At 46.2% G+C, this 11,869-nt stretch overlaps 2 protein-coding genes across 2 annotated transcripts in view; both read right to left on the bottom strand.

Annotated features, from left to right (window-relative positions):
• Positions 1–1,358: 1,358 nt before the first annotated feature.
• On the bottom strand, positions 1,359–11,773 carry ARPC4 (actin related protein 2/3 complex subunit 4). The gene is made up of 6 exons (XM_019428258.2): positions 11,583–11,773; positions 8,240–8,358; positions 6,912–7,023; positions 5,616–5,711; positions 4,471–4,641; positions 1,359–2,318 (listed from the first exon to the last, which is right to left on the bottom strand). The coding sequence occupies exons 1-6, from the start codon at positions 11,583–11,585 to the stop codon at positions 2,313–2,315; spliced, it is 507 nt and encodes a 168-aa protein (XP_019283803.1). The 5' UTR covers positions 11,586–11,773; the 3' UTR covers positions 1,359–2,312.
• The window catches only part of OGG1 (8-oxoguanine DNA glycosylase), a 44,603-nt gene continuing 40,980 nt past the window's right edge, over positions 8,247–11,869 (bottom strand). The window contains exon 9 of the transcript XR_008420489.1: positions 8,247–8,358. The gene's annotated coding sequence lies outside the window, so the exon portion shown is untranslated. The remainder of the gene's footprint in view (positions 8,359–11,869) is intronic.

Here is an 11,869-nt window from a genome sequence, read left to right as displayed (position 1 = left end):
GCAACCATCCAGTCTGTTCTTTCTCCTCAGCCTCAAACCTGGTTTTAGGGGCTCTGGACCCTGGGAGATAGATCTGTGAGAAATGGCTGGCTCACCTTGGCAATGCTGTCCTGTGAGGGTTGTGTGAGCAGCTGCCATACTCTAGTGAAAATCCAGCTTCACCATGAGCATCTTTAACATTTACTGCAAAGCTAGAACATAGCCATGTGCCCCAGAGGAGGGCACACCTAATTCTGTAAGGCAGCAGTTGGGGAGGTCACAGAGGTAATGTCATAAAAGGGATGATAGCTGTTCAGGTTACTCCCACCTCTATCCCTCTTCCCTTTAACATTACCTCGAGACTTCTTTGGTGATTTGGAAGAAACTCTTTTGAAAGCTCAGCTCAAAGGCTAACCCTTCTGAAACTTTTCCCAAACCCCCTCCCCTCCCATAAATACACCCACTATAGACTGCCAGATTTGTGAATATGAAAACACTTCAATACACCAATTTACACACTTAGTTTTCACTACCCATCCCCCAACTCTCTCGAACAGGCATAAGGTCTCTCCCCCACCACCTCCATGCCTAGCACAATGAAAATTATCAGTTTAGATACTGTGCTGGTGGAATGATCAGCTATCATTTATTTAGTGCCTATTTGAAAAGTACTGTGTCAGATTGTTTACATTATCTCCACTTTATAAAGAAACTGAAGCACAGAATAAATAGAACTCACACAAATTCAGTCTTGAGAGTCAGGACTCAAACACAAGTGTTTGTTGTTGTTTCTTAACTTCAAGCAGTCACCAAAGTCTAGTGCTGTCCGATAGAACTTTCTCCAACAATGGAAATGTCACGCATGTACTCTCTGACATGGTAGGAAGTAGTCGTTTGTAGTTATTGAGCCCCTGAAATGTCTCTGGTGGGACTGAGGAAGTGAATTTTAAGCTTTACCTAATTGTAGTAAGTTAAACAGCCACACGTGGCTAGTGATTACAGATAGAGGTAGAAGCCTTGGATTTGAAGTCTACCCTCTTGCTCACTAGCTGGGAGATTTGGGCAAGCTGCTACATCTCAAGGAACCTTGGTTTCCTTAGTCATAAAATGGAATTATTATCTCTCTGAGGTTACCTTTTAGCCCAACTGAGCTCTTTATATGAAAAGGACCAAAGCTCTGTATAGGCAGAGAGCAGTTTCAGAAATGAGTGGTGCTTGGACTATAATGGGGTCTCTGGGTGGGGGCCCTTGGCACAACATAATGTCAGCCAATCAGAAGACTACCTCTGATGGGGACCCCCAGGCCTAAGTACCAGCTATGTGGTCTTGGGAAGAAAATGCCCCACCTCCCCTCCTTTCATACACACAGTGCACAGACCTCATGCAGCCCCAAAGGGGCAAGAAGAGACTTTAATCAGGGGAGCAGGGGGGATCCACCAGAATAAGAAAAGGTACAGCGAGCGTGGGAGCAGAGGAGCCAGAGCAGGCAGGAAAGCCCCAGCTCAGGAAGCTCTGGACGACTCACCTCTCCACCTCTAGCACAGGCACTGCACTGACAGACAAGGCGAAACAGTGGCCCCTCTCAACTAGGAGGGCACAAAGTGGCCCCTACGGCCAGAGGTACCTGGCTTTCAGGGTCCAGCTCCTGGACATGGCTGGTGGCCACCAGTTCAGCCCTTGTCCTCAACCAGTGCTGGGTGGCCATTTTCAGGTAGAGCTCAGAAAGCTGGCAGAGGGTCCCCACAACTTCTACTGGGACCAAGGAGGCTCAGGAATAAGACAGCAAGGGAAAAGAACTGGAGTCTGAAACCTTCCTCCTTCCCTCCCTCCCTCCCCACCTGGGGCTTGGGGAGGGGGTAATTGGGAAAGGGAGACAATAGTCGCCTTCTGGCTCCAGGCCCGCCCAGACCCACAGCGACCAATATGGTACAATCACTGGGACCAGTCACAGCCACTGGAGGTGGAGGTTGTTTAAAAAAAAAAAAAAAAAAAAAAAAAAAAGACAAAAAGGTTTCAGTCTCCTACAAGCACAGAATTTAAGTTTCAAGACGTTAAAAAAAATCTGTCCCAGCCCAGGGGACTGAACATCAGAAGCCAGCCTGACCAGGCACCTGTGGCCTTGGGGCAGGTCCACTGCTGCTTTGTTGCCCAGCTAGCAAGCACACCACCCACCTCCCGCATCTAATGCCCACCCCGACCCAGCTCCCCCGCTCTGCCGCTGCTGCTTGCTGCTGCTGCTGCCTCCGCCGCCGCTCTAGGGAGTAACTCCAGGATGCCTTTGCAGAGACACGGGGGAGTCTGAGGGGGAAGGCCTCAAGATCCAGCCAGATGGTTTAAAACTGTCAAGAGAACCAAGAGGCAGTGAATGGTGGTTATTACAGTATGTATCTTGGCAGGCCTGCTCTGGGGAGGTGGGCTGATCTGAGAGCTGCCACTGTGCTCAGATTTCTGGGGGAAAGGGCTGGGTTCCAGGACACCTTGGGGTCATGCTCTAATTCAGTCAGCCTTCAGCAGTGACCTTCAGGGCACTAGCCTTAAACCCAGCACTAAACACGGCAGAGAAATTAAGGGTGAGGTGGGCTTTTCCCCAGCTCCCCTTAGCCCTGTCATGGAGGTTGCTATAAAGCTGTCACAGTGCCTCACTTGGTGAACTGAGGTTGCCTTCTTTAGAGATGAGAGGCCTAAATGCAAGCACTTGAGGACTCAGAGGGCCAGAAGAGCAGAGTAGAAGGACCCAGGATCTGGTACTTAGTGCCAAGCTCTGGGTGGATCTCCAACCATAACAGGCCCTTGAAATGTTTTCTGACCTCAGGTATCCTTCATGGTACCCAGAATGGCCCTGGACATTTTACAGACCAGAAGCTGTGGTCCAATTGGCCCACAAACTGAACCCAGCCCAATAATGAGCAATGTCTGGCCCATAAAGTATTTTTAAAAGATAGGAATTAGTTTACAACCTTGAAAATATGCAAGATGTTGCATACAAATCCAGACTTGGGGATTCTTTTGACAAGCTAGAAGATGAAACCATAATGAACAGGAGCTCTGTGGTAGTGGTCCTCTTCAGATGAGACATATGCTTACCAGGTTCCCAATAGCCCACTTCACTCACACACATTATTACCTGCCTGACCCCTGCATGCACTTGAGTATGTGACCCCTGCCAAGTGCCATGGTACTATCTTTGATTTTTGAATCTGAAAACCAAGCTCCAAGTCCTGGTTTCTCGTCTTACTAGCTGAGGGTCCTGGATAGGTGATTTGACTTCCAAAGCCCAGTTCACTCATCTATAAAATAGGGATGACACCTGACTCAAAGATTGTTTCAGGGATTAAACAACAGAAATCCAATTATTATGACTAAATGACTCTTGAATGAATAAGCCAAATAACAAATCGGGACAAGAACTATTTTCTTTCGTAGTTGAACCTAAAGGCCTCCTGGTGCATTTGCCATAAAACTCTGGTGCTACAATACTTGGAAAGCTTACTATGAACCAGGTGATCTGCTCTGTATATACTTCCTCATTTAATGCTCAACCATACTGAAAAGTACGTATTAACAGTCTCATTTCACAGCTAAGGAAACTGAGGCTTTGTTGAGAGGTTCAGGAACATGCCCAAGTAGGCAGCAAGGCCGGACTCACACAAAGTCTGTGTGATCTGAACAAGCACACTGCTCTGCATGCACAGGGCAGCTACTTTGTACACTGGCTGCCCTCCGTATAAGTAAAGCCCAGGGGAAGCAGGCGTAATTTCCATTTTTAGGAATCTGAATTCCTTCTGGGCTGGATCTGTATGCACTGCTAGGAGTAAACACTTAATCTACCATCTAGGGATCGTAGTTGACTCTGAGCAGAACATGTCAACAAACCAAAGACTGGTTGGAAGAAGAAAAAAAAAGGCAGGATATCTTGAATATCTAAATTAGAGCAACTGTGTCATCAGCTCATCAGTGTAAACAATTCCTCCTCTTCAGAGGACTGCTGTCCTTTTAGTTAGGAAGACACAAACAAATGAAAGAGAGATCTGGAGGACTGAAGCCATGAAAGTAATCATGACTATAAGCCTGAGAAACAGACACTGAAGGAAAATATTTAAGTCTGTCTGAGAAGTGGAATTACACTATGATGAACTGCCCTATATTCCTGGAAAATTCCCATGTGGATTTAACTTGCCTCACCTGGGGTTTGAACTAGATACAGAGAAGGACTGTGTACATTTTGAGATGTACAAAGGAGCGTCTAAGTCTCCATGAGAGACTAAGAGAGGTGTCCTGGAGACACTCAAATACAGAAAATGCCCTGCAGCTCACAAAGATGACCCTCAGGTCCTCCAGCCCCAAGGCACCTGGCTGACGTGCCACCCACCAGAAGGTCCTAGAGGCCTCAGGAAATACAAACTGCTGGCACCACTTTACCGCCAGATTCTAAGTTCTCAACCCATGGCACCTCCTTCCTCTGTAGGGACACCAGTGAGTCCTCCCACTTACATTCTTGAGGAACTCCTCAGCCACGATGCGTGCACGAGCATTGACCGACAGCTTCATCTCACTGATTTCCTTGTCGATCTCTTCCATGAAGTGGATCACAAAGTCCACCAACTTGTGTTTGTACATCTGCTCTGTGTGGAAGTTGGTGATCAGAAAACTGATGTCATATCCCTGGGGAAGGAAGACAGTAGGAAGGAGGAAGAGAAAAAACAGGAGAGAATTAGCTTTCCAGGGCACTTAGTTGACCATGTCCTCTAAGGTCACTCAGCTATATGCTTCCTACTGGCTGCGATCTTCTCCCAAGTCACATGTCCTTCAGGCAGCAGCCCACCTGCTCTGCTAGGGTATCTATGCTGGGTCCAAGGAACGGACCCCAGGTGAGAATTTTGTGTCAGGCACCCCTGGAAAGCTGTTTGTGATACAAACAGCTGCATGCAGAATGAGTCATGGGAGAATGAAGGAACTTGAAATCTTCTAACAGAAGAATCTAATCAACCAGAGAGAAGAGACACTATGGGATAAGGATGGGATTGGTTGTGTGTGGAGGAGCAATCTTATTTGTTCTGGGTGGCCACAGAGGTTAGATCTAGGAGCACGAAGAGAGATTTTATTTTTTTTATTTTTATTTTTATTTATTTTTTTAGGAAGAGAGATTTTAGCTCAGGATGAGGACGAGGTTGGCCAACACATCTGATGGTACATGTGGCTCTGCATGGTAGCTACTCAGTCACTGGGGTTATTTTAAGTTGATTTGGCAGAGAATCTGTGGAAAGTACTCAAGTACAAAGTCAAGCAACAACTGAGCCAATGTCAACTGTGGCCTTGAGAGACAATGATTTAGTGGTGGCAGAGCTCAGAAAGGATTTGATTTATCGTGCCCTTTCTGCCATTAAGGCTCTAGGAAGATGAGCAATGCATCTCATATTTTTTGCCTTTCCCATGGTTGAGGTGGGCCCAACTTCTCTTAAGCTTCTAATCCCTCTTACTCCCACTCCAGCCAAAATGAAGGCCCACTCTCAACTCAGGGAGCGGTTGTCCTACAGTTGGAGAAGCAATCCAGGTTCTGTGAACAATCCCTGGCCAGTGACAGCAGACTTGGTGGAAGAACCTTGGGTATTATGAACATGTGGGTCATATAGTCTCACCTCCACTGGCTTCCTTCGAAGGATAAAGAAGTTCTCTGCTCGCATCATCATGAAGCGCATGAACTTATGGCATAAAATCTTCTCGATCTCATCAGCCTAGTAAGAGTGAAGGATAAACAGGTCTCCCTAAATCTGACATCTTAGGCTAACAGAAACCTGTAGCCCTGATCTTCTGACCTCAATTTCTCCTAGGCTTGCTGCAAGCAGTGGGGTTTGCCATTGGGAGCAAACACTGCCTGAATTGTGGGGCACCTGGTTGCCAACTGAATGTCTATTACATTAGAGCGTCTTCAACTTAACAGGGCATTATCACAGTCTCACTTTCGCCCATTCCAGAGAGGTAATTCTGGCAAACCTGAGGTTTTTATCCGCTCCTTCCAGAATTCATACCTACATTCTGAGCAGCCTCTTCCTCACCTGCCCATTTCACCAGTGCTGCATTTTCCAAAGTCTATGACATATACCATGTGGGGCTATCAGAAATAAATTTAGGTGATCTCCACTTTAATAGCAATGAACATCAAAAACTCCCCAAAGTTTTTCTCTGCTGAATTCTCATTATTTCTAATGGAAGAATTTTGCAACTAGGTGCTGGTATGCCCTGAACACCTCCCAACCTTGTTAATCTCCCTTTTTAACAGCGCAGGCCCCCAAGGACAGAGTTTTCTGTAGGTAACAGTATCTAGTCTAAATAACAGCTTTGTTTTCTTTCAATGAACTTATTTTTTTGGAGTTCCCTCTACTTGTCGAGTGATGTTGCTTTTCTCCTACAGCACGAAGTTTCGTTTTCAAACAAATTTAAATAAAGAAAAGTAAGTCAATTTAAGGAAATCCATTAAACAAATAACTGGCCGGATGATACATATATATGGCAATAATTATAAGGGTGATAGGAATATCACACACTTGTGAAACATCACCTGAGAAAACGTAAGAAATTACACTTTGTTCTTTATCCTAAATCTCTTTTTCAGAGGTTATAGCTATTAAATTGATACTGGTACTATTTATTTTTCTGAACTGGACTTATTCTCCCTTTCTTATAAATGATTCTTGACTTCACACTAAACTGTCAATGGCCTTGGCTGCTATGTTTCCTAACTTGTAATCCAGAGCAAGGCCTAGAAGACAGGGTTGCTCTGTCTACTCTACTGACCTGCTGAATTTGGCAAATCATTCCCTAGGTACAGTCAAGAAAATAGAGCCTGGGTTTCTTTTCACCTTGAATCTAGCACAGCTCTCTCAGATGAGGATCCCTGGCCTCCTGAGGAGGCAGGGGCTCAGTGGTGAGCTCACCTGTTTCACAGCAATGCTGACCCGGACAGAGTTGATGGAGCCCTCAATCAGAACCTTTTCCTTCTCATTCCTGCTGATGGTCACAGGTTGCAATAGGAGCTCTTTGCTACTCCTGAAACACAATGTCACAGGCCTCTGTACTATAGAGGAACAGAATGCTCAGGGAGACCCCACAGCAGGACCTGGAATCTCTATCTGAGACCATAGAGTCCAAGGAAGAGGAGACTCACAAGTAGGGGTGCTCCAAGATGGGGGCCAGCGAGCGTGTTCTCCAACAGAAGGAGCAAGGCTCTGGAGTCAGGGCGAAAAGGTTTTGAAATCCAGTCTCCTCTGTTACTTTCCTTGGACAAGTTACCCTGTTGGAATCTCAATTTCCTCATCTGTAAATGACTGATTCCTATTTCACTGGCGAGGATTGAGAGAGATCAAAAAGGGTCAATTGTCTAACAGAGTGCGGGGCACATGGTAGGAGCTTTACAAATGACAGCTCTTATTTTAATAACTACAGGCAAACCCATACACCATTTAGGGAATGAGAAGAGAGAGGCTGCCTTAGGGATAAAAGGGCAAGCTAAAAACAAAACACAGTTTGGTCTCCTTTAATTATCAATTCACGAATGATTCACTTATTTGGCATCAAGACCCCTCTCAGCTCAGTTCCCATTTTGATGCCTCTGAATCTACAGTTATGTGTACTGGCAATTAAAATGCCTAGTGGAAAACGTATGTTAAGTAAAACAACATGACACATGCTAACATCTTTTCAGTATTTTTAAATTCAAGTCATTTCAACTTGGTGTGGTAACACTGCTTATCTCAGTTATGTATGTCTCAGATTAAACTTTAAAGGGAAACAGAATATTTAACAAAACATATATCAGATAAGAGAAAATAACCCAAAATACGGAATATCTGAAATAAATGATGAGTCCAGGGAGGCAGGGAAACACAGCCCTTGAACTTTAAATTACAAAAGAATGGAGATGGGATCTTGGATAACAAAATTCTCCACCCTCTCCTTAAACTGGGTTCAGTAATGCCACAGGAGATACTTGACCAACAGCCCCACTCTGAGAACTCACACCTTGGGCCAAGCAATCTTGGTTCCAGAGGAGTTTCTCCCCTGGGTTTTGTCCTGCCAACCCACTGACCCTATTTTCCGAACTGTGAATTGGGAACGATTGTTCATCTGGCAACAAGACAAAATAAGTGAACTGCAGAAGTGTAGCTGTCTCCAACTCCAGGATGCGACTTTGTGGTAGCCTCCAGACAACTGCCATCTCTGGGGCTGAGCCCATCATCCCCACCCTGACCTTTCTCTGCCCTACCTGACTTCCACCTCGGGCTTGTTGTGTCGTTCCACAACCTGGGAGGAGAAATTCTCCAGGCAGAGGGCAGCCTGCAGCGTGGCCCGCACGGCACTCAGGTAGGGGCGGAGAGTGGCAGTCTGTAAGAAAAAACCAAAGGGAGGATCAGAGTCTGTCTCTGCAAACCCACTGCCCACTGCCACCGCCCACCCCCCCCCCCGCCCCCCCGCCCCACACTAGCTACAAAGGAGCCAGACGGTACTGACAGTACCTGCCTTTCAGACCACATGAACCAAACAGAGTAAGCCTTCAAGGTGCATTTCATTCTAAGTCTAGAGCAGTGGTTCTCAACAGGGAACCATTTTTCTTGCCAGGAGACATTCAGCAATGTCAGGACATTTTTCACTGACAGGACTGGGGGTGGAGTGGGAGAGCTACTGGCAATGAGTAGAGACCAGGCATACTGCTAAACATCCTACAATGCACAAAAAAGAATTATTCAACTCCAAACAGTGCTGAGGTTGAGAAACTCTGGTCGAGAGGCATGCGGGTGAAGGACTATTCTCAATCTGTCTTTTGAGCCAACAATGGATGTTTACTGTGTGCCAGGCACTGATCCAGATGCTAAGAATTTAAAGACCACCTCTACCTTTAAGGGTGGGGGGAAAAAATAAAACATAAAGACAATCTCTACCTTTAAATAGCTCCACTGGGTAGAGGAGACAGAAAAAGTGACTATGATATAAAGGAGGATGAAATGTGACATAATTAGACTTACAAATTACATTTCCAGAAGAAACTGGTTTGGAGGTGAAGATGAAAATAGGATTAGAATGATTTTACAACAAGGAAAAGTATACTAAGGACATTCCCAGTAGAGGGATCAGCTTCTACCTACACTGGCCTATCTTCAGTTTCTTGTATTAACTAAGTTCTTTCTCACCTCAGGGCTTTACACAGGCTGATCCATCTACCTGCAGGCTTTTTTTCGCCTCTCGACCTAAGTCAGCCCTTAGATCTTGGCTTATTTAGGGAAGGCCTCTTCCTTCTTTAGAGGCCTTTCTTGACTTCCCCCTTGATAGCATTTATTATAATCTACAATGACACATCTTTTATATTTATTTAATAAGGTGATTTCTTCTTCACTAGACTTTAAGCTTCCTGGTCTCCTTTACTGAAATCTATATTCCTTGCACCTTGCTCAGTACCTAACAAATGCAGTGTCTTACTCCTTTTCTAAACAATATTATGGAAATAGCATAAACAAGGTTAAAATAACACAAAAGGGCATTAAGAGTTCCAGAAGTAGCGATGAGTACAGTGTTGCTGTATACAGGAAGCATTTTTTTCCTTTTTAACTAAGTAGGCTTTAGGCCCAGCATGAAGCCCAACGTGGTGCTTGAACTTACAACCCTAAGATCAAGACCTAAGCTGATATCAAGAGATGCTTAACCTACTAAGTCACCCAGGTGCCCCTAGGGGAAGCATTTTAGGTTCAGCAGATGAGGCTGCAATGGTAGCCTAGAGATTCATGGCTAATTTCAAATGCCAGACTGTTAAGCTTAGCCTTTCTTTTAGGTAGTAAGGAACTGTTGGGGCTTTCTGAGGAGGAAGTTACATGACTACAGTTGCATGGGGGCTCTGCAGAGAATGGACTGGAGAGGGAAGTGAGACAAAAGGCAAAGAGGGTTATTCAAGGAGCAGTGATGAGAACCTGGACTGGGGCGGTGGACAGGACAAGCAGAGAGTCCTCACAAGAGTTGGACTGACATAAGATGTAGAGGATAATGGAATCAAAAAGCACCTCCCACCAAACCATGGTTCACCCATTTGATGAAACACTATTCAGCAATAAATAGTATAGGAAAAATTCCTGATACACACAACATAGATGAATCTCAAGTGCACTATGTTAAGAAACCACATTAAAAAGCCCACACACTGAAGAATTCCTTTTATATGACAATATGGAAAAGGAATACTATAGGAGAAAAAAAAAATCAGTGCTGGAATGAGAAGATAGGACTGATTAACAGAGGGACGTGAGGGAGTTTTTTTTTTTTTTTTTTTTTAATTTTTTTTTTCAACGTTTTTTATTTTATTTTTGGGACAGAGAGAGACAGAGCATGAACGGGGGAGGGGCAGAGAGAGAGGGAGACACAGAATCGGAAACAGGCTCCAGGCTCCGAGCCATCAGCCCAGAGCCTGACGCGGGGCTCGAACTCACGGACCGCGAGATCGTGACCTGGCTGAAGTCGGACGCTTAACCGACTGCGCCACCCAGGCGTCCCGAGAGGGAGTTTTTTGAGGAAACATTCTGCTGTCTTGATCGCAGTACTTACATGATCGTGTTTGTCAAAAGTGATAAATCTAAAAAGGATAATTTTTAAGGGGCAAGCCTCATGACACCTGCCCTTATACAAATAAAATGCACTCTCATGTAATAACTCAATAAAGCTGACTTTGAGAAAATCCAGGTTTCTAGCTGAGGTAAGAAGACACAAAGCCACAGCACCACAGAAAGAAAAGCAAGTTTAGGAGAAAAAATGGGCCTTGATCTGGAGGTCTACTATGAACGTGTTATCAAGATTTCCAGGCAAACCTTAAAAGAGAGCGAGGAAGGCAGATTCAAGAGTCACCAGAACACACAAGGTCACCAAAGCCAAGAAACTAGATAGGTACCACTAGGACAAATGTAAAGAGGAAGGTGGTGAGCCAGTCTCAACTCCCAGGAACACCCACATTTATCAAAGGGGAGGATTTCCAGGAAGGGAGGGATCAGTAGTATCAGAGCTCACGGACTACGGTAAGGCTAACACGGGTTGAGTTCTGACCAGGAAGAGGTCTGGGTGGCGACAGCATAAGAGATACTTCGGTGAGGTAGAAGCAAAGCAGGGGATAAGAAGAGTGGGATACGGAAGTGTAGACACTTCCTTTGAGAAACTGTGGGTCAAGCAGGCAGGAGAGAGCAGGACAGTGTATTTAGTGAAGTTCTATTCTAGGTGAGGAGGTGACCCTACTCTATGCCTCAGCTCCCCTACTGTGGGCAATGAGGCCTACTACGTGTCTTCGAGGCGCTATCACCAGCCCCACTTCCGGCGTCCTCCATGCCTCACAATTCCCCACCTGCATCAAAAGCCAGACCATGAAGCTGCAAGGCCTGCTTCTTACGAGAGCGTCCCCCGCTCGCCCCTTCCTCACTTTGGCTCCCGCCCCGCCCTCTTTCTCCCAGCCTCATCGCGCCCCCACACCCCACAGCATCCCTCGGCCCCGGGCCTCTCCGTTGCAAAGCCGCATCTCCCCCAGACCCAGAGCTTTGAGGCAAAACAGCGGGGGTCCCTGGCCCGGGGCCCGGCTCTCTCACCATCGCGGGCGCTGGCTGGGCCGGAAAGCGGAAGTGCGGAAGTGGCCAGCCCCGCGACGCCAGCCCTTTCGCGAGAAGCGCAGCCTCAGTCTCCGCCCGGACTTCCGGAAGGTACCATCTATGCTCCGAGCGGAGAAGGGGGAGCCTAGGAGCACTTGGTCCTTTTGAAGTTTCTCCGCTAGGACTGCCTCGGTATTTTTAGACTCCCGAAGCTTTAGATCAATACTCAAGCCTATCCCGTTATGAGTGTAGCTCTCGCTTGTGACTTTGGCCTTCTTGTCGTCTTT

The sequence above is a fragment of the Panthera pardus genome, unplaced genomic scaffold (assembly GCF_024362965.1).
Source record: "Panthera pardus isolate Hobbes unplaced genomic scaffold, ASM2436296v1 HiC_scaffold_8, whole genome shotgun sequence".
Classification (NCBI taxonomy): domain Eukaryota; kingdom Metazoa; phylum Chordata; class Mammalia; order Carnivora; family Felidae; genus Panthera; species Panthera pardus.
This window is presented reverse-complemented; position numbering and strand designations above follow the sequence as displayed.

Excerpts from the sequence above, each read along its gene's own strand:
- ARPC4 (XM_019428258.2), bottom strand. Across the intron at positions 7,024-8,239 it reads AAGCCCGAGGTGGAAGTCAG|GAGTAGCAAAGAGCTCCTAT; the intron begins GTAGGGCAGAGA and ends ATTGTGTTTCAG. Across the intron at positions 5,712-6,911 it reads TCAGCATTGCTGTGAAACAG|GCTGATGAGATCGAGAAGAT; the intron begins GTGAGCTCACCA and ends CACTCTTACTAG.